The 25532-nt window shown below is 42.6% G+C and overlaps 1 protein-coding gene across 1 annotated transcript in view; it reads left to right on the top strand.

The window, feature by feature from the left end:
- Nucleotides 1-24018, top strand: part of LOC125878896 (WT1 interacting protein) — a 33021-nt gene extending 9003 nt beyond the window's left edge. Inside the window, exons 2-8 of the mRNA XM_049560366.1 lie at nt 1232-1333; nt 13667-13734; nt 15206-15268; nt 15542-15672; nt 16889-16940; nt 17846-17914; nt 19971-24018. Coding sequence (XP_049416323.1) covers nt 1232-1333; nt 13667-13734; nt 15206-15268; nt 15542-15672; nt 16889-16940; nt 17846-17914; nt 19971-20123 — 638 coding nt within the window. The 3' untranslated portion in view covers nt 20124-24018. The remainder of the gene's footprint in view (nt 1-1231; nt 1334-13666; nt 13735-15205; nt 15269-15541; nt 15673-16888; nt 16941-17845; nt 17915-19970) is intronic.
- Nucleotides 24019-25532: the final 1514 nt, after the last annotated feature.

The raw sequence follows: 25532 nt of genomic DNA, 5'->3' as shown, positions 1-25532 counted from the left end.
TCTGAACAAGGCCTGACTTGTCTCCCACATAGAAATACTTAAGATAGAAGTTCTCAGTGGGTGAAGGGGATGTGCTAAGGGAATTTGTACTCATGATCACAATATTTCTAAAATTCTGTTAACAACCCAAAACATAATTGCAGAGTAGGGAATAGCACCATCCTCATCTCTGAAGCATCTAAAACAGAGTCTAGTTGTACATGTTGGGTATTGATTTATATACTGTACAGATATTTTATACTGTAGCTCATTTAAAATGGACTCTCAGACTGCAAACATACCCCTAAAAGTCAGCTCAGGGGTGCAAAGGTTTCTTGCTCTGGTATGATTGATTAGCAGCACATCGCTGCCCCTTTGAGCAAAAGCTCTAAGTTGCTGGCACACCTTGTTTCTGGCCTGCCCTTCCCGACAATCCCCTCACATCCACTGCATTTCCTGTCAGCATACTTTGAAATAATCATCAGTAGTGTGCCTTCAGACGGTATGATGTAATCCATGGAAATGACAGAAGTTTAGGTGAGACTGATGCTACTGGAATATAAATCATTTTGAGAAATATTACTTGTGAATTAATAATCACAAACTGAAATTTGGAATGCTCTCATGCGTCTTTAGCTCTCAGTTAAAAGCACAGCTCTGCTCCTGTCAGAGTCTGTTTAATGTTTGGTGTTTGGCACAGTGTGGTTTCAGAGCTTGACATGCTTTGACACCTCAGATTTTCATTGTGATGTTGGTCTTCAAACGCTCCAGAGCCTCTGGAATATAGCAGAGATGACATTTGAAGCAGATTTATCATTTTCTTTTTTTTTGTTTAACTGTTGCACACATGGTTTGGCAGAGGTGTTTTTTTGATGAGCTTTCCAGCAAAGCTCCGACAGTGCTGGCAGCATGTCCAAAAATTGTTTGATTCTGCTGCGGCACATCGGTGGCAAACAGTATGTTTATTGAACAGAGCAAGCGAGTTTAACATCCACTCAAACTTGTTAGCATAGCATTAGCCATAAAGAAGAAGTAAATCAGTGTTCACATAGTGCTTTGCCTTAAGGCCACTCAATGATGTGCATTTCTAACAATGTTAAAAATCTCATAAAGACAAAATGCTTTAAATGATTCACCAGGAGATTTTCTTCCCACTCTGGATGCAGGATGTTCTTATTCTGCCTCTGCATACACAGTAGTTTGCTCAGCCAGGATACATGGCATCTGCTAACTGACCATGTGTCTCTAACAGGTATCTGTGTCAAATGTGGGAAAGGTGTGTATGGAGCCAGCCAAGCCTGCCAGGCCATGGGGAATCTGTATCACACAAACTGCTTCACCTGCTGCTCCTGTGGTAAGTAAAAGTGAAATAATAGTAAAAACTGGTTCATCATCCAACTGAAAATGTGAACGTTACCTTGCCTTAATGTGTCCTTATGTGAGCCTAGCCACGGATATACGGATGACTATCACTGGATTACTTTGATACTGGAGAAAACTTAAAAACGTAATAATTCTCAGGCAATCTCTGGAGTTATAAGGAGCATCTTTTCTCAATGAATTTTAAGTGTTTTTATGGTCAGATTTGACTGAGATACGACACAGAGGAGTGTTTTGGAGTTTTGACGCTAATTGTAATAATTGGGCGCTAAGTGTTTTAAAGCACCTCAATCGTCTCCATGAGCTGTGTGTCATAACAGCTGCTGCAATTTCCCTGACTGTGTGCACAAGCAGGCCGCAAGCTTTCAGAACACTGGCATGCACCTGCCTGTTTCATCTCACACAGTGTCCTTGCCTCAGATCTTTTCCTCCATGCAACCCCCTGCAACTCTCCTGCTCCCCCTGGGGAAGGCTCCCCTCACAGTTTGAAAACCTGTGATTAACACAGAGGCTGTGGAAGCCATTGCTTTGACCAGATGACTTTTTTTCACTGTGTGAGGAAATATGTTGACTTGGGTCGACTCATGACAGCCTGTATAGCTGTGTCAGTCTCATCCCTGCTCATCACCCTTTCTGAGGCCATTTTTCTGTCACTACTTCTCTGGTCCCAGGAAAATTATGCCCGCATCCTTGATCTCACCTCCAAAGCTCTGATGAGTTGATTGCTTCAGCCAGGGAAAACAGCACCACACATTATCTGAATCGCTGGAAAACTTCAGAGATGTGGGCGGTGATTGGAGGCCTGGAACCAGGCTAATCGGTTGGTCTAAAGCCAAGCAAAGTTTGCCACTTTATGCTTTAGGACTCTTTAGGTGATTAAAGACAAGTGATGTGTTTAAAATCAATCAGTCTGGTGCCTCAAATGTATTTATGCTGTCAAAATATCCCACATCTTACAGACAGCATCAGTGGAAAACAGAAAACTGTGGGGAAAATGTTTGCTAATGCTCCTGCTTCTGCTTCCGGGATCCTCAACTTTCTCTCTCTGCAGATTTCTGAATTCTTTCGTACAACCTTGCTATGAGCTTCAGCTGCTGCTGTCTCTGCTGAAAAATCATCATTAGTATCACCAGCTTCCTGTCAGAGGTGGTGTTGTGGTTGGAAATCAAAACATCTGCTGCTTAAAAAAAGTCCTCAGGCCTGAAGTCGGTTCAGTGGAATAACAGGGCAGCTCAGTTCTCTCTGCTAATAATGCCACAAAGAAATAAAATGCTGACATTATTTGCTCTTCAAGACTGTAATTAAATCTGTTCTCGAGCTCACAGTATAGATCGTGTGTGTGTGTGTGTGTGTGTGTGTGTGTGTGTGTGTGTGTGTGTGTGTGCGCGGATTTTTATTAGACGCCCCTGTCACCCGACTCGAGCCCTCCTCTCCTGTTTCCTGGGGAAACAAGAGGAAGATGTCGGTAGAGAGCTTTTTAGCCAGGTTGCTTCCATTCATATGTGTACTATACATGGATACTGATCCTCCACCCCACCCCCTCCGGCTCTGGAAGAACTGCCTATAATTTACATGTAACCAAAGCCACATACTTTCCGATTTATTGTGTGTGTGAAGAAAGAGGGGCCAGATGCTGAGTGTCCAGTTGCTGGAGTTGTGGGGTTTGCTGTGGAAATGTAGCCTCTGACCTGGTTAAGTGCTGTTTTAATAGTCCTGATTATGATTTGGGGTTTATTTAGGAGTCATTGGCTCCACTCAGAAAGCTGCTTTCAGGGATGCCATGAAGCAAAGACACAGGTCTTTCAAACAAACTTATTTGCGAGACAAGCAGATTATTTCCTCTGAAGGCTAAAAATACTCTCAGAGAATGACTGGATTACTTTTTGGAGGGGGTAATTACATCATAAAACAGCTATGTGGGACCTTACTGCTGTTAGATGAAAACCACAAACAGCTCCTGTGAGAATTATTGTTGAGTTTATTGGAGAAATCACGTCCAGGATGAGTTAACAGGTCGTTTTCTGTGCTCAGCGCAGGTCGTTGTCGATAGCTTCATGGGCCATACCGCCTCTCGAGATGGTTTATTGGTAACGTAAACTCGGTGATGTATCGTTTGACCTCATGTGAATGGGAATGTTTTCTTTTAAGCAGTGTTTTGAAGGCTTCTGAGAAGTTTGGTTTCAAAGTGCCTGCTCTTGTCATAACACAATCCAGTGATTTATCAGGAGCTACGTTCTTATGTCCCTGTTTGTTTTTTGGTTCCTGTTTTTTTTTTTTTGTTTTTTTTTTTCTTCTTCAAGTATGGTCCTCCTGGAGTCTGGAGCTCCAGAGTGAGGCAGAGTTTGCTGAGACATTGCTCGCTGGTAGCCTTGGGCTTTGTTTAACCATGCATAATTGAGCCCTCCTCTTGGCTTACTCCCATGGTTGCACCCTTTTTTTTTCATGAAATGGCCAAGAATGCAAACTACCCCCCTCTACTTCAGCCGGCCTTCCCTGGAGGACCTCAATCAGACATTCACAAAGTGTACCAGACCTGCTTATCAGAGGGGGCAGGCCTGGCACGGTCTCACATTAAACTGCACATGCACAGAGAAGTGCATGATACATGTGCAGACAAACACACACGCACACATAAGTGGACATGGTTTTAGGATTCTTGGGTGAATTCAGTTTGGATTTTCTCCCTTAAGAATTGCATTAAATAGCTTTATTTCTCTTGCACACCAGCAACATTCATCTCAGAGTTAAATAAGTACATCTGCTGGGGTACTTTATATACATAATGATAAAGATTAGCACTCTCTTCTCTCACAGCTGCTATTTAAGTGCCATTAAACAAGGCATTTGTGCCCATCTGCGGCTTTAATTGTAGCGGGAGGAGTTGCACTTTCCTCAGTTTGCCACCCAATATATTTTCCCTCAAGAAATCTGCTTGAACTGGAGTGAATATATGTTTCCATGTGAGCGTGAGGCAGGGTGTTGTTGAAAATAAGCACGCCTTCTCCAGATAAAATAAAAAAAATAAACTTGCCATTTTGGGCTGGATGAGCAGACTGTCAGCCGCAAGGCTGATGAGTCATCTCTGTGTTACAGTAATCCAAACGGCCTCTGAAAGCACTGGCAGGAGAAGAGAGCTCAGGGGCTTGGATTTCTCAAATCATTCACCGCCACCAGTTGCACCTGCCAGGCAGCGGAAAGCAGAAAAATAGGGAACGTTCAGTTCTTTGTCTCTTGTTCCTGAAGTCATACTGTATGTTTATCTGCACACCTACTATAGCAGTGTTATTAGAAACACTTTGGCAGCACTCTGACTGTAGAAGCTCTCATGTAAATAAGTACATCTTCAAGATTCAAATATGATTTATAGATGTAAAATAAATTGATACTAGATACCAGTCTATATATAAAATATATAGTTATACAAGTCAGTAGTTCCTTAAATGCTAACAAGTGTTCTCATTAGCAGGCGGTCAGAGACAGCTAACAAGCCTGCAGCAGTGTTGTATTTCTGACACCCTCGATTTAACCTTTGTGGTTTGGTCGAGCTTGTAGCAGTGCAGTTGAGTTCCTCCTCTTCTTTTAATGACTAACAGACGGACTGGATGCTGTGAGACATGTTGCACCAAAGATGTGTGTTGTAGTATCGATTTGAGCTGCAGCTAAATATTATTTTCAGTATTAATTAAAAGCAAGAGATTGATTCCCAATTCAATAAAATATCAAATATGAAATCGTGACATTTATTTATCCCTTACCTCCTAACAACAAAACGATCAGAAGTCTCTCTCTGTTGTCTCTTCGTAGAGATGCGTGGGTTGAAGTCAGCCGCAGTGCCTCAGGTCTTTATTCTTGGCATGACAAGTTGACTGTAGATGAACTCGTGCAGCAGTATATCACTCAGCTGTATTTACATATCAGCTGCTGTACATTTGCACATTCTCACTGTAAACCTCATCGTTATACCCATTAGCAGTCTGTGGTATCAGCTACATTACCAGACTACCAGTACATTGTACCATTCAACATAATATGGACACATTTACTAGTTTTAAGGGTTGTCAATTGTTCAAATATTGAAACACATAAAAATACATCAGCAGAATTTTCATAGCTGTTCTGCCTCCAAAGCCCAGAAGCACTATGATCACAGTATGAGAAAATAATGGTGCATCACAGACTAGAGGATATTATGAACTTATAAATAAATGATTTATCCAGCTGAGCTGTGAGAAAAAGCGTTTTGTCTCACATACACACTCATCCCTCTCCTCTATACCTCTTCTTAGATCTGTCTCTCTATGGGTCCACTTCGGTCCATTTTTAAAACATTGTGATGTCACCAATCATGTCTGAAAGTTTGGAAAGTGAAAATCTTTCCTGTAAACCCTTCAGCTGTCCAGATGTTCTGGAACACTGGTATGGACCAAGAGGGCAGAGCACACACTGTCTCTCTGTTGGGGCAAATTAGGGGCAAATCTGCACAGATATCTTGTATTAATGAGAGCATGATATGAGTCAGTGCTGGAATGTCTGTGTGTGTTGGTTTCTGTATTACTTTGGCTGGCTCAAGGGGTGTGGCAGCAATTACTGGTCAAAACAGAGTGAGATGATTCTGATACTAGTGGAGACCTGCATCATTCACGGTGGATAATATGCTCACTGCTGCCTGTGCTGTACCTTCCACGGCTGGTTTCTCACCAAAATTGCTCAAAATCTTGTTGAGACTGCAGGCCTACACACGCTCGCCATGACATGGTATAAAAAATCCTTTTGAAGCTCCTTTTGTGAGCAAATCACCACAGTTACATGTCCTTCTAGCCTGGCCAGAGCTCCTGTTTCTCTGCTAGAGACGGAGAACAGAGAGACTGAGTGATGCATCCAACCAGCAAGAGCAAAACCTCATCTTAGGTTTATTGTTGGTGACAAAATGACGCAGCAATGGAATAAAAAATATTGAGGTGATAAAATACAAATGACAGAGGACATCCTGTTGTTTTTGTCTGCTGATAGTCATTTTCCACCTAAATCAGCGCCTGCATGCAGGTTTTTTAAACAAAGGAAAGCTTGCTAAAAATAGGCGACACACTCCTTTCCCATTCACAGTAGATAGCAGCTGTATATACGGCTTTGCAACAGATGAGCATTTTTTTACTGGTGTGTCACGTTCGACGTCATGGGCAGGCTGGAAAACAGGTTAGTAAACAGTAGAAAGCAGCGTGTAGGACAGTGAAAATGTTATAATGGTTAATTCTTACTAGACTACTTTGGAATGATGTTTTAGTGCTGCTTTTACGGATGTTATGTTGTGATGGCACGTCATTGCATCTGTTGCTGGCAAAGGGGCTAAAAGGATTTGCACTTTCACCAGGGTGTTGTATTTCCATCAGTGTCAATCTGAGCTGGAGCTGATGAATACCTGTGACTACTGCAGAGTCATTTGATCCAGGTGTGAATGCCAACTGTAACCTTTTCCTTTACATACAAAAGCCAGATGTCAGCAGGTGTTAGTTGTTGTTTTTTGTGCAGTGGGAAAGGGGCCTTAGTGTGGAAGCCATAGTTGTAGGAAAATCATGTAAAAACACCCCAACTCAACAATACCTTTTGTTGCAAAGGGAGTCCATGCCCTAAGAGGGATGAAAACAGATGTTGACACACCTCCATGAGTTCCTTCAGTGAACGCAGCCAGGTCCGGGTTGTGAGTGGAAACATTCTGACTCATAAACCTGATTGAAGAGATCAAAACTCCAGCAACACTTGTGACATACACATAACTTTATTGTCAGACCAGTCAACCTGATTACACAGCCAGAATCAGAGATGTGGTTACTTTGAGGTTTTCAGCTGCGGCCAGCGTCTACTGTAAGCCCCTTGAGCACTATTGAAAGTAATTTAACCATGCCATGACAAACGCAGGAAAACAGCCGTCACAAAAAGGAATGGTTATCACATGTTGAAGCACAACAGGCATATGACCAACAGGAAGTTGACAAATACTGACCCACTCTTTAAGTAGCATTTGCAGTGTTAGATATTTCAAAGGTAAACACTTATATGCTTGATTAGACTATTTTTGTTGCACGTGTTGTTACACCTTAATCAACTTCACTTTTTGAAAAAGTTGAAACAAATTTGAACTGACGCATCCCGCATGGTGTCATACGATTGTGGTGCCTCTTTTATATTGTGTCTCCAGTTCTATCTTTTTCCTTAGAGCCTTCTACCAGAACAGCACCAGTGTCCTTGCATATAAACTTTGCTTTCTTTTGGTTCTTTTCACAATCTTCTGACAAGGTCCCTAAGGACTTGTGAGGTGGAAAGTAGGCAGTCAGATGAGGTTGTACAGTTAGCATTGCTCCTCACATTTCTGCTGCATCATTTGTACGGGTGGGGGGAAAATCGATACAGCATAGTATTGCAATATTTTTGTGTGGCAATATTGTATCATCACACAGACACCAATTATTGATTTTTTTATTTTATGAATTATTAATGTTAAAAATACAGATTAAACATTCGGTAACCCACTAGAATAATATAATCAGTTGCTTTTTCAGTTTACTAGATGCATTTTGCTGCAATAAAAATGACTGTAGTGAGATGAATCTGCTTATTTTATTTGATAAAACTGTTAAAGGCGCTGTATGTAAGAATGTGACCAAAACGGTTACTGCAGTCAAATTCAAAATACTGCTGCGAGTCATGTCCCCTCCCTCCCCTACAGATTCGAGGTTGCTGGACAGTGGCATCACATCATATTTTATCACAATACTCAGCATATTGCAACACATTTAAAATCGCAGTAGTATTGGGTATTGTGATATATGTATCGTGATAATATCATATCGTGGGGCCTCTGGTGATTCCCACCCCTACTCATTTGGGTTACATGTGAGGCAACCCATAGAAGAAGAGGTTTAAACCTTCATCTCCGGTGTCATATAAAGAAATCCTGTCATCTTCACTTAGATTAACAGACTTGAACCGCAACATTGACCCTTACCTTAACATATTTGTACATGTGTATGTAGCCTTGAAGGACAACTTCGGTATTTTTCAACTTGGGCTCTATTTCCCCATGTGTATGTGTGCGTATGATTCATGGGTACAACTCGTTCTAAAATTGGTTCAGTATTGAGGGAGCCGGCAGCCGCGAGGTAGATATGGGGGCAAATGCGTCCCGTATAAGTTTGCGCATTAAAAGTGCTTTTTTTCGCCACTGACCAGTTCAGATCGCCAGTGCTATCTCTGTCAATAGCATACTAGCGTTTCCCTGACCCTTCACCTCTTTCTGGCCATGACGTCATCTCTCGAGAGCTTTGCTTGTTGATGGATGTTGACGATATATACGAGGGCAAAGTATGCAACAGTAAATGTGCATCTTGGAGACAATTCTAGGTATCAGTATTACATGCATAAAGACATATTAGTCATACTTACTCGATGAATAGTTGACCATTTGGTCCCTGTGGTTTTGGCCGCCTCCTCCAATTTATTTTGAGCACATGAAAAAGGTATCCAGCACTGCCCTGTTGATCACAGGGGAAAATCCTCTAACATAGTTACATAGGGTTTGGTAGTTTCTGTATCATCCCAGGACACATCGAGACCATGAATATTGGGCAACAGGTCCCACTTGTTGCAACACAGACATTCTTCCTCTGTGGGCATGGAGTCACAGCAAGGAGCACCACCAGTCCTCAGAGATTCGCGTTCATGCAGCCGCTGCTTCACCCTCGTCTGCTCGTTGGCCCTCTCTCTCTGTCCTCATCTGCTCTTCAGTTTGTAGGAGCTCCTCGTCCGTATACTCGGGCTCAAATAAGTACGGGTGGCCATCGAAATAAAAGGGCTCATCTTGCTTCTCGAAATCAGGTAAATATGCAGCCATGATACAGATGCAGTAAAACTCTCAACTGTACTCCAGGACAACCAGCGCCACTCTCAGCGGCGCTCAGCATGGCTCCTCTGTTTTCTTCCGGCAACAAGCAAAGCTCTCGCAAGATGACGTCACAGCCGGGAGGAGGTGAAGGGTCAGGGAAACGCTTAGTATGCTATTTACAGAGATAACACCGGCAATCTGAACCGGTCAGTGGCGACAAAAGCACTTTTAATGCGCAAACTTATACGGGACGCATTTGCCCCCAAATGCGTCCCATATAAGTTTGTGTAGTAAAAGTGCTTTTTTCGCCACTGACCGGTTCAGATTGCCGGTGTTATCTCTGTTATCTCTGCAGCTTGTTTCGCGGCTGCTGCCTGCATCCGCCTCCCTCAATACTCAACCAATTTTAATACGAGTTGTACCTATGAAACATACGCACACATATACATGGGGAAATAGGGCCCAGGATGAAAAATACCCAAGTTAATCTTTAAACATTTGATTGGGAAAACTTGTAGGCGGCAGCTTGGGATGAAGTGATTCCGGGAGCCCTTTGGTCAGGGCAAGTAAGTCCCAGGTTTCTTAATGAATCATGTATGGGAGATGATCATACATTGGTATCTTAGCATCAGGTACAACATGAAAGTGTAATCTAGGCTAAAGGGTATAGAAGAAAAAATATGTACAGTCTTCCATGGCTACTTGTAAATGTTGCTGGGGTTTTTTTTTTTCATGGAAACAAGTGCGTTCCACAAGGAAATTTAGCCGAATAACACCACTGCCATGGTGACACATCAGTCCTTTTTCACTGGACAATGCTTATTTCCATGGCAACAGCATTACTCAAAATTAGTGCATTAGCAGAAAGAGCTCTTATTCCCAGATAAACAAAAATCACTAGCAACCAGCTTTAAAAAAGTGCAGAGGTCCAGGTGGTAAAGCCTCAACAGTAGCACTGTGGGCAAAGAGCAAGTGCAGAATGTCAGTCATCAGTATGTCATTAATAATAATGTTGCAGTCAAGTTTACATTTGTAGGGTAAATTACGCTTTTAAATATTGCTTTTACTGTAGTTTTTCTAGAAATAGTGTGTTTTTCAACACAGTTATTCTTGGCCATATAAAACTTGACATAATTTTCTGTTTTTCAAGCAGTTGTAATTCAACATATGCCTTTTTTTTAATAGTAATATAAGACTCTGATCTGATGTTTATGAGGTTTACACTTGGATCTTATTGTGCAGTAAAGTTAGTATCACATCCAATTCCATTTCATGTTAAAAAGGTCTTAAATTTAGAAGTAGCTTGTAAACGGAGCTGCTGCTTCTATCACTTGTAGTGCTGTGAGGAGGTTCGGACTCTCTGCAGCGCTGTCTGGTGACAAAAGGCCAGAGGAGAGAGGGGCAGGCATGGAGCCCTCCCCCTCCTTTTCTCGACGAGGGAAGCGGGCAGAGAGCGGGTGTTGGAGAGGTGTGGGGGGTTGAATGGGACCAGCTAGTGACCTCAGGCAGAAAGAATGTCCCCGTTTGCTCAGTCGGCCCGCTCCCCTAGCAGCGCTCCACACAGTCATCAGCGCTGGGGCCTTTGTGTTCACCTTCCAGACCCCAAACTCCAGAGCAGAGGCCACAGACAAGCACACAGCAACACCTCACAGCCCCTGCTGCTGCACTGTTCGCTATAATCTCACTGTTTCTACAAGTTTAGCCTCTCCAAAGTCTCGGTTTTGAAGACAGTGTCTCTGAAGAGTTGCTTCACATGGAGTTCTTCCTCAATCCTGCTTTTCTCTTTGCTCCACACTACCAAAATGCTAATTGCTCCTCAGTCTCAAAGTCTTAAAAGTCTCACCTATTGTGTGGACAGCATTCCTCGGCTGCTCCAGCCATTTATGTGGGTGTTAATGTATTGCCATCTCCCAGCATTGTGACACTGTGTTTGTGTGTGAAATACAGCGATTGCATAAATTTCAGTGTTAAAAAGAGAGAGGGGGGGTGTGTGTGTGTGGGGGGGGGGCATGTCTTTCCCATGCTGGGACACCCATAAAATCAATGGTGGCTCGGGACGACAATTAAATCTGACTAATCCAGCAGATTTATGAGATCCGTGTGCTTCGTCTGCCAGGCTCGGGTGAAGTCATCGCGCTGCCAGAGAGACACCGCTGCTGTTAAATGAATTTGAATGGGCAAGCTGTGAGGGGTGCATGGCAGGGGGCTGCAGAAGCCAGCCCGCAGCAGAATTTCCTTTTAGATTGGATTCAGACTTGGATTCTGATGAATGAAGACTCACCCAGAGGAATTCAGCCTTCACACTTGGAGCTGGAAGCTCAGTATGCTGAACCTGGGCCCGCCATGGTGTGGACATGTTTCTGTGGATGTGTTTTTTTCAGGGAGTAGGACTGCAACTATTGATTGTTTTCATGATATTTCAGACAACCAGAGTGATGATGATGATGAAGTTGCTTCATCATTCTAACCAGCAGCCAAGAATATCTCAGTGTTTATTTGATACTGATGTGGAACACTGAGTGAAGCCAACAGTAGCAGCAAAAGTTTGGTCTTGTATCTTTATGACTGAGCAAAAGTTTTAATGGGTAATCAGACTGTTGCATTTCAATAATGCTGATTGATTAATCATTTCAGCTCTGATGTTAATACATGTGTCAAAGTTAGGGACATCCTCCGTCCAGCCTGCTATTGTTGGTCTGTCTGTGAACAGTGCACAATGGCAGGGAAGGGAAGAGGAGAGATTTTGGGGGGAGGTTTGGAAAGCAGCATGCTGTATTGATTGTGTATGGGTTGTGAATGGAATCCTGGTGGGATCAATGGTCGAAGTAATTAAACTGAGGCGCATATGCCCAGCCAGCCATCTGCTCTACACTGACCTGCTGTTGTGGTTATAAAGTAAAGATACAGGAAGAGGTATACAGTATGATTTTTTTTTTTTAAGACATTTTTGGGGCTTTTTAGCTTTTAATGTATAGGACAGACAAGCGCGGGGGGGGGGGGAGTGACATGCAGCAATAGGCCACAGGCTGGAGTCGAACCCGGGCCGCTGCGGCAACAGCCCTGCACATGGGGCGCCTGCTCCACCACTAAGCCACCAGCGCCCCCAGTATGATGTATTTTGACTGAGAGTGTCAGAAGTTATTCAGAATTGTGTGCACGTTATTTGGTGAGCTATGTCTGATATCTGTTCATTAATTGGCTGAGTGTGCCTTTAGCATGCTGCTATAACAACCTCTTCGCTTTTGGGAAGGCTGTCTGGCTGTAAGGATTTAGTCTCAATAGGCTCCCAAGAGCATTTTAAGATACGCTCGCACCAAAAACTGGTGAAGGGCAATGAATCCGCACGTCTCTGCAAATTGTTTGTGTCTAGAAGCTTGGTGACGGAGCAATTATACTTGCAGGTGAACTGCTGTAGTTGGTGAGCTGACTGCTAACTTGGTAGCTCGTAAGTCACAGTTGCTCCAAGAGCTTCTCTCTTTTATCTCTTTAGTGTTCTGTTTACACCCACATGGCGTTTGGTTTAGCTTTGTGCACTATTTCTTGTAATGAAAGTTTTTTGAAGAGGGAAAATGAGATGTCTGAGCTAGCAAGCCTGCTAAAGATAGGCCAGCCTGGTCGCTAACAAAACAGTAACTTCACTGAGTTTATTCAAAAGATGTGTTTGTACCACTGACTCCTGTCTCATAACTGTCAACTTTGCCATTGCTCTCTTGTGGCACTGTTCCATCTTCACAGAGGAGGTTGCAACATAGCTAATGAAGCTATGATAGCTTCCCTTATTTTGGACCCTCCAACTTTCCATCCCCTCCAAAGTAAGCACTGTCCAAATGGCTTGCTATTGGTCAACAGAACATAATTCTACAGGTCAAAGTTCATCAAAGCTGAACGCAATGCAAAAAACATTTGCACTGATTACGATTTTAAATGCTTGACCCAGATGCACATGGGAGAAATTTACCTTCCTGGCAGAAATCTATTCATTTCACCCAAACCATATCTTTTCCTAAACTTAACCAAAAACAGACTTTCTGGCAGAGAGCCCTTAAACCCAACAGTGACTGGGATTTGCTGCGTTTGGGCACTCAGCGTGGGTGACAAGGCCCAACTCACATTTATCACTCCAGAGTTGTGTGCAGGCCAGTGAAGTTCATTCACACCAAACTGAGAGGACATTTTCTTGATGGACCTGGCTTTGTACATTATGGTATTATCAAGTTCAAATAGGAAAGTGCAGCACACAATTGCCTAAACTATTGCATGCTGCAGCATTAAAACTTGCTTTAAATGGAACCAAGATGTAAAAAATAGCCCCAAACCAAAAATAAATAAAAAGGGTGTCCACATATTTTAGGTCATGTAGTGTATCTGCAGCAGCCCATTGACTGAACTCTTCTTCACTATGGTGATTTCATTGGTTGTCTTTCTTTTCAGGTCGGAGGCTGCGAGGGAAGGCGTTCTACAATGTCAACGGGAAGGTCTACTGCGAAGAGGATTTCCTGGTAGGTCACCTGAATGTTCTTGATTATGCATTTTGTTCCGTGATGAGCAGATCAGCAGGTAGCACCATATCATCCCCTCACAGTGGGGTGACAGAGGGCCGGGGCGGAGCAGAGAGCGAGGGATTAGGATCTCAGGCTACATTTTGCAGCCCTCCAGAGAAAACGGACATGGCAGCTATAATTAGGAGTTTAGCACCACCCCTCCAATTCACGCTAATTTCCCCCAAATTTCCCCAAGGAGCTCAATTACCCCGACGAGCTGCTCCTCAGCACTTACAATTTAGACCAGGAGGATGGCAGCTGTAGCTTTCAGGTTCCTGGTCCATCTGCTTCAGGTTAAGAAGGCAGACATAGGGCCTGCTCTCACGATGCCTTCATGTTCAGTTGGAAATATTGTAATGATATTGTAGACAAAGATGCTAATTGTGCAAATTAAGAATTCTATTTCTGATCATTATTGTTTTGTGTACTGTAGCTGATGAAGAACATTTGAATAAAATGTGACAGCTGATTTCCAAACATTGAGGAAGGAGCTCACAAAAGGTTCCTGTAATATAAAAAGGTTCCAGAAAATATAACTAATAAAACTGCTTCGTGATCCAAACAACTTCACAATGCATGGCCTCATCTGCTGTCAACACTTCCTGTTTAAAAGCAGCTTCCCCCTCCAGGGTTCAACTTGTTGATCTGTTGGGAAATATTTAAATTCCTGTTTCGCACTTCACAATCACTGCCACTTTGTGCTAAACTGATGCTGGAGGTCAGGTGACAGGATGAGACTAATCTTCTTCCGTGTCTCTGATACAGCTAAGACTTGATTAGTCTGGCTTGTCACCCCGGGGGTGTCCCCAGGGTCAGGGGAGGTAGTGGCAGATGGTAGATCTGGAGTGGAGATGTCAGGGCAAGGGGCAGCCTGCCCATCACCACCTCCCACCTCCACCTGGTAGCCGTGTCTCCTCTACCAGCACCCCCCACCCCGAGTCATCAGGTCATGAGCCTGAGGGGATTGTGAGCTGCAGATGGTCACCTTCATTATCTTCCTACACTCTGGGTTAAAGGGAAAGGAGCTACTGATGTGACACAAGGTGTTTTGTTTCCTGTAAGACACTTCACACCCTGTTGGCCCTGTGGAGATGCTCATCAGCCAGCAATCACACGGCAAATCCCGAATGTGGGTAGATTTAAGTGTATAAAGATGATGGACCTTGCAGAAAAACAGCAGTAAAATAAATATTAAAACAGCATTAGGTTAGGCACCACAGGCTGAAGCTGCCCGATAAGCTTGTCAGCTGAGATTCTGTAAGAAAACATTTTCATGTTCATTTAAAGAGCGCAGCAGCACCCTCTATAGATGAGTCTTGGACTGAAAGAAGCTCATGCATCAGGTGTGAAGCTGCACATGTTCTACTGATTGCATTACTACTAGAAAATTCACTGCTGAAGATAATAAATCTTGTGTCTTGTTTTTCAGTACTCTGGTTTCCAGCAGACGGCGGAGAAGTGTTTCGTGTGTGGTCACCTCATCATGGAGATGGTAAGAGCTTTATCAAACACAACATGTAAAGCAAAGAATAAACAGATGTGCAATATATCAAATCTTCCATATTCTTGAGGCAGTATTGTGTTTATGGTACGTAAAGCAAAGTAACTACTCTCACATTCTTGGGCGTTATTTACTCCTGCGCCCTGAATAATAGCAACATTGCCAGTGCAGTAGGTACATGTTTCGCATCACACTCACATCGCTCACATCCCAAGTCTTACCGTTATCTTGTGTCTGTTTTTCCTTTTGTGTGTGGGCGTCTAGATTCTCCAGGCACTAGGCAAGTCCTACCATCCTGGCTGTTTCCGCTGTGTGGTGTGTAAAGAAGGTCTAGATGGAGTGCCTTTCACTGTGGACGTTGAAAACAACATCTACTGTGTCAAAGATTATCACACGTAAGGAGAACAGCTCTCTGCACACTAATAAAATGTGTTCACTGCGTGACAGGATATGGTCTGGGATTTGCAAACAAGCTGTTCAGCACCAAAAGGATAGTTTATCACAAAATTTTTACTCGTCATTTTTAAGCCTCTGTGCTAGCGATAGCTGTAGCCGGAGGCATAATTTTTTCGGGTTGTCGGAACACAATGTCTCAGGAATGCCTAAAGGGAATTTCTTCAAATTTGGCACAAATGTCCATTTTGACTCAACAATGAACTGATTAGTTTTTGGTGGTCAAAGATCAAGTCTGTGTGACCTCATCTGTCTCATTCATGTGAACGTGATATCTCACAAATACCTTGAGGGAATTTCTTCAATTTTGGCGCAAACATTCACTTGGACTCAAGAATTAACTGAATAGATGTTGGTGGTCAAAGGTCAAGGTCACTGTGACCATGTCTGTCTCATTTTTGTGAATGTGTTATCTCAAGAACACATTGATGGAATTTCTTTAAATTTGGCACAAATGTCCACTTAGTCTCTGTACTGATTGGATTTCAGTAGTCGGAGGTCAAGGTCAGTGTGACCTTGCATCCGTCTCATTCTCATCAACACGATATCTTAAGAACACTGAGAGAATTTCCTAAAATTTTACACAAACGTCAGCTTGGTCTGAAGAATAAACTGAGCGGAATTTTGTGGTTGAAGGTCAAGGTCAGTGTGACCTCAGAAAATATGTTTTAGGCCATAACTCAAGAATTTATATGCTAATTATGACAAAACTTCACACATATGTCTAATAGGATAAAATAATGAAGTGATGACATTTTGTATCCAAAAGGTCAAAGGTCAGCTTTGACCTTGACATCATAATGTTCTACATTAAACACTTTTATGGTCATTATTCAATGTCATATCTTAGGAACAAACGATACTGAATTGGTGACACTCATCTTGGGTGCCCACCTTGAAACTGTGCTGATTGTTTAGATCTTCTGTGCTGTCAGGGGGACAGTGGATGTGAAGCATCCATGTTTCCACAGACATGGATGTAAATTGTAAGAGAAACTTGACTGTTGCGCAGAGGCATACAACTGCAGGGCGATAATTCTAGTTTAAACTAGTACTAGTCCTGCTATTTAGTGTGGAGTAAGATGTCAACTGATGAACACCACACAGAGACTCCCTACATTTTCATGTATTTAATTTTTGTTATGTTTTCATTGACAGGGTTTTTGCTCCCAAGTGTGCCTCCTGCAACCAGCCCATCCTCCCAGCCCAGGTAAGGACCTTACCTAATTGCATATCATATCTAACATATCTTACTTATCAGTAAAGTTTGTCATGTCTAAGAAGTATACTACTGAATTAACCAACTAAACAACCAACTCTGCCTAGAAAGAAACACAATGGTGCTTGATTAACAAGGCTAAAAACTCATAAATCTTAAGTTTAATGACATGATGAAACTAAAATAGATGTTAAAGTTTTTATTTATCATGTATGTCTTGCATTGATCCTCACCTGTACATCAGTATCTGGCCCAACAATGACAAAAAGTCATTTTTTAATCATTCTTAATAGCTTTTAGAGTTTGCCTACTACATTTCTATTGGCTACTGTGACAAGTCCCTCCCTAGCTTCCTGTTGTTATAGGAAACAAGTAAATATATGGAATCACATCCATGAGCCATTTGATCAGGACTTAAATGACACATTTAATATCACTTTTGCAGACAAGATTGTAAAGGTTCAAAGATAAACATTGGATGAGATATTTTTCAAAATGAATGTATAGCATTTTAAAATTTAGACTGCCATCTGAGACAAATGTGCATCAGGTCTTTGATCGTCCTGGGTTCTATTCATGTGCCATGGAGCAAACAAAGAACTAATCCCTGTTTTATTAGCCACGTTTATCGGCGTGCAGCGATGTTATCATAAGATCAAAAAAACATCCCAAACTTTCTCCCTCTGTTAGCCATAAAACCATGTGTGTAAATAGAGCAGCCCCGGTGTATCACTCTGTACAGAGAGTGTGGAGCAAGTTGTATGTGTGTGTGTTGCTTCAGGACACATGGCAGCTGCGGGGATCAAACCTGAGACCTGCTGGTTATTGGACCATCACTTTAATGAGACACTAGACTGATGTAATGTGAAGGTCTGAATGTGCGTTTGTCCCACCAGGGCTCTGAGGAAACCATCCGGGTTGTTTCTATGGACAAGGACTACCATGTGGAGTGTTACCACTGTGAGGTGAGATGCGCCTGCTGCCTGTACTTTATCCACACACACAGTCAGACACACGTGGTATGAGTAAGAGCAGTTTACCGTGCATGTGATTTGACTCGAGTCAATTCAGCACCACTATGTATGATTCATCATTTTCAGGCTGTTGTAAAACACAGAAAATATTTACACACACAGCTCACACTGTTGAACCACACACATACCTGTGCGTGCACAGACGCATTCACGTGCGCATGCACTCAGGCCCACAAATACAATGAACCAGGGTAAGAGCTGCAAATCGTGGGATGAAACCAGACTCTGAGCGTGAATCACCACTGCATTCTGCTGCTGAATGAATGAGACACACACACACACACACACACACACACACACACACACACACACACACAGAAAACAGACACAGACGGATACCAACTCAAGGTTATAGCTCAACATTGTGACTCATTGACAAACACATTCCAGTGTTGAGCTCTGAACTCAGCTGGGGACTTGTTGCTCAAACCAGACTTGTGAAATCCCAGTCATCCTGCCACTCAGCTCCGTCAGATGGTCTGCAGTTCATGTGTGACAGAAAGGTTAAATGAACAAATCGCACCATCCTGTAGTGATTCAGCATTTTTTTTTTATCAATTGGAAATACTTAAATGTGAGATATTTCTACTGTCCTCATGAGCAGAATAAAACAGACTAATTTCCATGAATGGCTGACATCCCACTTCACAGAAATGGATCAGATCATTATGTAAGCAGCGGGTAATGATTCAGCCGATATGTGGAGAGGGGGGCTTGTGGACAGAGGAAGGGTAAAGTCCAGAGCTGAATCATCCGGGAGATTGTAAATTCATTACATATTGGTAAAGAAAAAAATGTGTTTTTCAGATTCTGTAACACAGAGGGGCCTCCAAGTTTGTTTGTTTTTTAACATTTTTTCAAGGAGATGCAACAATACTGAGCTGAAGATGCAGTGTGATTCACACGCACATTCATTTATAATGCAAGAATTTTCAGCTGCTTTATCCAGGTATGAATCGTGATAGCTGCAGAGTGGTTGAGAACCAGTTTATGTAATTCTCCTCCCCATGGGGTCTCACCCCTGTCGGATGTGGAGAGAACTCCTCCGCAGCTTCAAGGTTCAATGTATTCATTCATAAATGCATGGAATTTGCAGTGTCAGCCAACACAGATATGTAAAAGAAATACACAAAAAATGCACAAGATAAGACGGGGACCTGTCTGTGAGGCACACAGAACTGGCTCCTTTCATACTCAGAATTCCTTGTGGACATCTGAACTCAGCACCCTTTCACCCTAGGGTCCAGTAAAACAGCCGCATGACTGAAGTCACTATTGCCACATTTCCACTGCATGGTTTAACTCGGCTTGACTCAACTCACTTTTGGTACCAGGTCCTTCTCTCCATTTCATTTTATATTTTTATTGTCAGCTGATTGCAATAGTGACACCCCATGAAACTGCCACAGTGTCATCTGCAATGCAGCACTCACTGAACCCTTTCATTGGCGACAAACCTGAGGAACATCTCAGTCGAGTGAATTCGGAAATTGCAGCCGCTCTTGATGGTAGCTTGGCTATTTTAAAATGGCAGGTTTGTGCAGGATGTCTTGTGTTGTACTGGTGATGGTTCTCTCTGACTCACCAGTGGTCTGCAGTGTTTGAACTCCATCTTTTAACCTAACCTAAGCCCAAAGTTGTACCAAAAAAAGTACATTTTAACAGGTAGTATCCAAAATTTATGCTAATAGAAAACCGAAAAAGAGCGAGTTGCGTTGAGTAGAGCCGTGCCAGTGGAAATGCTGCGTATGTTCGTGCATTAAGTCCACCCTGCCCCTCACTGAGCGCTCACTCACCACCAAAACCCAACAACTCACTCTCACTGATTACAGTTTTCTTTTAAATACTTATCATATGAGATGACAATAAAAGTGGTAATTCAGCAGATGTGAACTTAAAAGAATAGTTCAGTTCACTCACATCTGGGTTTAGTTATTGATTGTCTTTGTGGTTTGTTCATGTTTCTGTCTTTATGCCACTCTCTCAGGACTGTTGTCTCCAGCTAAATGACGAAGAGGGCCACCGCTGTTATCCACTGGAAGGCCACCTGCTCTGCCATGGCTGCCACATCCACCGGCTCCAGTCGCAGGTCCCTGCCCACCTGCCCCCCAGCTATCCCCTCCATGTCACCGAGCTGTGAGGGGGAGAGGAGGGTGGGCAGCAACCATGCCCTGCCTCCCAGGTGATCCGAGACACCAGCAGTGGGGGAAAGAAGGCCTGCATCCCCTCCAGCAGTTCCAGGGAAGCCTCTGTGTGGCCATCTGAGCTACTGCCCTAGTCCTCAACTGGACGGCCAGGCCGTGGACTAACACACTCAGCTCCCACCACAAGCCCTGCTGTCATATGACAGGGCTGGGAAAAAGGGTCCCCCTCCTCCTCCATCTGTGGTCCTTTCCTCCTCTTTCCCCTTGGGTGCCTATCCCTGAAAGCCAACACGCTGGCTCACCCAGAGGCCCCCGGTGACGTCACACAGCCTGACCCCTGCACATTCATCAAAGAGAGGGTTTTCGGATTGGAGGAGAGGACGCACACTCGTCTCTCTCCTAGCTTCCCTCTCTTCCTTTCCATGTTTTTCATTCCTGTGCTCTGACTGAAGCGGTTTACCGCAGTGAATTCACCAGTGCTGTCACGTCTGAGAACGCCACTGATGTCGGCGTCAGGGAGGCCAGGGAACGAGCCACTACATTCCAGTGCTGGCTGGACGGGACAGACCCCAGGGTGGGCATGCTGTGCCTTCAGAGCGGGCTCTCTCCGTGCAGCTTCTAAACACTGAAATGGAGTCCTGCTAAAGGCTATGCAAAGGACACCCAGCATCATGACACAGGGCTGTGAGAAAAACTGTTAACTCAAGCTCGTCGCCCTGCACCAACCCCGAAATAACAGATGCACCGTAGCACCACAAGCCCAGAGGACCGACTGACATTCCACTTAGAAGTCTTAGACGAGACCTCGAGAGATTCACAAGCAGTGTCTTAATTAATGATTATATTATGACAGAAAAAGAAAATTTTAGATGCACATAGAATGTCTTTTATATATGAATATATATTTTGCAGATGTTTTCCACATAAGATCATAGATGTAGATTCTCATTTATTTGTTTTTGCTGCGCTTGCGATAGATTCAGAGGTGAAACACGTTGTCTGTCTTGAAGCCTCTGAAGATTTCAGGTCTGTTGTATCATTTCTCCTCCAGGACGTAGAGCCTCTACATGTCTGTCAGTGGGTCACAGATCCACTGGCTCAAATGGTATTTGCCTTCAGTTATCTTTTTCCACTTTGAGTACCAAATGTTTAGCGCCAAAAGCTTGTTGAAGGCACCAGTCTGTTCCTTTTAACCTACATATCCCAGCTCTCTCTGCTGATTGAAGACACTGTAACACACACTAATAGACATTTCTGCATACCTTAAATTCACCATCTTTGGTTAAACCTAAATCAGTGTACTTATTGTAAATGCAAGTTACTAAAAAAGTAATAGTAAATTGAAAAACTTGACAGATTTTGATCACTGTGTATTTGTGTCACAACTGATAACAGCACTATCTGTGTTTGAAACATACAAGCTGATCTCGTTAGCCTCTGGCTCTAAACAAGCAGTTAATTTGAAGTTTTGTGTGATTCCTTGTATTTTCGTTGTACCTAATTTCCACAAAAATGTAACAAAGCATTAAGGTCCCTTATCTTTAGACTTTTCAGAATTGCACATTCTGACCTTCTGTCAAGGGTGCTACTATTTTGCCAAGTTATCACACAGAGCTTCGAGATTAAGATTAAAGCTTAATCTTAAAATCTGAGAGCTTAGCTAGAAATTGGTCTTTAAATACGGAGATTTAGGCCCCGTGGTTGAGCAGCAAAAGACTATTGACTAAAAGACATTCAGCAGTGGTCATCACAGAAACCAAATGCAAACTGTTGAAGTATATAAGCTAAATAAGTATTAATGAGCTCTGTGGTTTAAACTATGAAAAGGCATTAAGAGACAGAAGAACTCTGATTGGAAAAGATTTGGTTGAACATCTGTATGTTAAATAAACAGAGTGCTTGTAGTCGTGAGACAAATAGACAACATGTTGCATGCAGCTCATCAGAGGGACTGATCTGGACTAAAAATCATTTCATCAATCAACAACATATACCTATTCCACATTTATGCTTATATATCATTTTCCAGTGCTCACAAGCATTTGATAATGACACATAAGTCATCTGGTGACTGTAATGGTTTTCTGAGCACCCATAGCTATGTTCCCCCAGAGAGGAGCCTAATGTCAAAGGTCCCAGGTCATTTGAAAGTAATTTTCTGCCACCGACACCTGTCAGTGTCTTCATGCGGCATCTGGCCCATCTGGTACTCAAGAGAAAAAGAAACAGATTGATTTATTTATTTGCAAATACCTTTTTGCCCCAGGTGTGTTCAAGGCACTGTTTCCTGGTATGTTTTTTTCCAGACACTGGTTTTATGTCATAAGAGCACTGAGAACACAGTGCGTTTCTACTAGGAACCTCCTCTTGTCCGCATGCCTTAAAGACAGAACAGGTATGTTTGTGTGTCTCGCTCTGGTTTGCCATGCAGTCTGCTGTCATGTCATGGGGGGACGTCCCTGAAAATGCGGAGCTGCTGGTCTCACCCGCGTTTTTAGGGAGTCCGCTCATGTTTCCCATGCTGGTTGTGTGCGTCTGTTTGTATGTGTTTGTGTGAATGCAAAAACAAAAACTACATGAGGCAAAAACACTTGAAACTCTGAGCTGTAGTGGTGCTGGAAAAAAAAAGTCTCACCCCTCTGCACTTGGTTACTGTCATCTTTTTTCCCCTCAGATTGGCACTCAGTAGATCATTCCCTGTACATGTCAGATCTTAAGGTATTTTAGGAACCTTCTGTTATTGAGGAAAATTCTGCCTTGCTCTTGCATTGAGCAAAAATTTGGTGTAGATCGACGGTAACTATGCCTGCTTATTTCAAAGACGAGCAAATTGTGTGAATGTCTTATGTGTGTGTGTGTGTGTGTGTGTGTGTGTGTGTACTAGTGGCAGGGCCATGGCACATGCACCTCACTGTGTTTGCAGGGCAGTGCAGCATCCAACACAGTGACCCCTGCTCTCTCTGTTGTAACCCAGTGATGATTTTGATGACTGCGTCCACCCCAACTTCTTCCAGATGTTTGTGTCTAAATCTTAGTGTTCGTTTGAACTTTGGTGTGGTAGCACCATATTGACGGTGTGTTCAAGTAACTAATATATCATCCTCTGACTACCACCTATCTGGTATTCAAACTAGAACAAAACAAGCACCAAGTATTACAGGCAAACACTGGCTCCTGTTCATATATTACTGTACATGCTGGGTTGGAACAAATACTACTGAATGTGTGATGAAAACAGAGACTGAAGCAGAGACTGAAGGCAGGGGTCACCACAGGCAGGAAGTGCTTTCTAATGTAACCTGATGTGATGAGATTCACTCGAATGTAATGATGATTAGTGTTGTATATTTGTAAAAGCAGAAAAGAAAAGGACAGCATATGTGAGACATTCCCCTTGTTATTTGATCAACCTCAATTTTGTATAAGGGTTCTGGTCAAGTAATGTGTGCTATACTTGAAGAAAGAGGCATTTTTTGAACTGCACCATATCAACCCCCCCAAGAAAAACTTAACAAGATCAGTGTGCACCCCCCTTTAAAGATGTCTTAATTCACCATTTTAAAAGTACTACTTCAGTTTCTATTGCATAGCACACAGCTAGTTACCCTGTACATAAAGAGGATAGTTTTTGTTATTTTATTTTTCTGTCAAAAATCACTTGGAAAGAGAAGACTTCTTCTCCTACTGGTAGTTCCAACAAGCACATCTGTCACACATCTTTTGTAACGCTAAGTGTTTTGATTACCTAGATGGTTCATAAAAAAAGGAAACTAGATCTATTTATCTAAACATGAAAAAAGTCTAAAGTTATTTAATGTATTAAAAATCGGGACGTATCATTTAACTGTAGATGACATAATCTGCTTTTTCAATAAAGTGGTTTTGTAGCTAACTGCAAAAAGGTCTGGTTGTTCCTTATGTGTTGTTTTTGTTTTTCTTTCTGTCATGTTGTATAAATCAAGAATCCCTTCTTTATCACTCTAAAACTGAAATTCCACATATTTTGGGTAAGCAGATATTACGCTATATGTAGAATAACAACAATTACTCATAATTTACTAAAATGTTTGCACTTGGCAGGCTGTAATTATCAATGACAGATTATGACACTGAATGAAATTTGTCCTAAATAATACTCTTTAAAAAGAAATGTTTGCAGTCAGATGTATAAATCATAAGAAACTATCTTTCAATGGTCCCTGAGGACAGAATGCAGTAAAATTACAGCTGTGTCATTCAAAGCAGCATTGACATGTCACAGTTATGACAACATGAACAGTTTTGGACGTGTGTGTTCTCTAAGGCTGCTGTGAGTGACAGGCTCTGTTACAGTAGTTTACATTTGATTTGTCTCAATTTTCACAACAGAGTCTGACTTAGCAAAATGCTTGTTCCATTTTCAGCTCTGGATGCTAAACATGAAGCTGCAAACTGTAACTAGACTGATTCTCATCAAAATAGAGTAAGCAGTGGTCATTTCCTCACAACTTTACAAATAGAAATGAGAAAAAAATGCAATTAATTATCTATTATTTAAGTCTTTACGCTACAGTATGACCAAGATTGCGATTGTACTTCAGTGCCTTCATTCATTTGCATCAGTCTATTTTTGCTTTTCTGTATCTGTATGTAATTTACAGTAATCTAAAACACAGTAAGCTATGGTTTTGACTAATCGATTGATTTTATTCATGGATTATCAGACACAGAAACAAAAATCTTAAGGAAAAAGAAAACACTTACTTTTAACATGGTCCTGAGATGTTAGGAGTCAAAAGAAAACACACACACTTTCTTGTAATTCTGTCTTTGTGAGGACCTATATTGACCTAATGCATTCTCTAGCCCCTTACCCTAACCTTATACCCTGGAAATCCAGAGTTCTCGCGAGAGCACAATTTGAATTTGCTCAGTGAGTCACTCTGGCAATCAGTAATGTTGCTCATTACCCATGCCCTTGTAGCCGAGCTGCACCAATCACATCGGTGTATCTGATATAGGCGGGCCAGAGGCAAGCTAAACAGATGACGACAGCACTGCGACGACGAAGTCCGGAGAGAGATGGCTACGGATGAACACCAGTTGTTTGAAACGGCTTTGGCCGCTACAATGAACAGGTTAGACTTGGCTTTTTCTCTAAAAGAGGAACTGAAGACAGCGCTCGAATCTTTCCTTTGCAAGAAGGACGTTTTAACTGTTGTGCCGACCGGATACGGCAAAAGTCAAATCTACCAGTTAGCTCTGCTGGTAGCTAAGCGTATACGTCACCCCGTGTATTGTTCTGATTGGTCGTAGTGTTATCCAATTGTGTGCAGTGATATTTACAAATGCATGCTTGGTGCCGCCCCTCAAGTTGGGCCATTTTCATTACTCATGGCCAGACCCTAAATCTTTCTAGATTTGGG

The sequence above is a fragment of the Epinephelus fuscoguttatus genome, linkage group LG2, assembly GCF_011397635.1.
Source record: "Epinephelus fuscoguttatus linkage group LG2, E.fuscoguttatus.final_Chr_v1".
In the NCBI taxonomy this organism is placed as follows: Eukaryota; Metazoa; Chordata; class Actinopteri; order Perciformes; family Serranidae; genus Epinephelus; species Epinephelus fuscoguttatus.
Note: the sequence above shows the minus strand (reverse complement) of the source record. Positions and strands in the feature narration are given on the sequence as shown.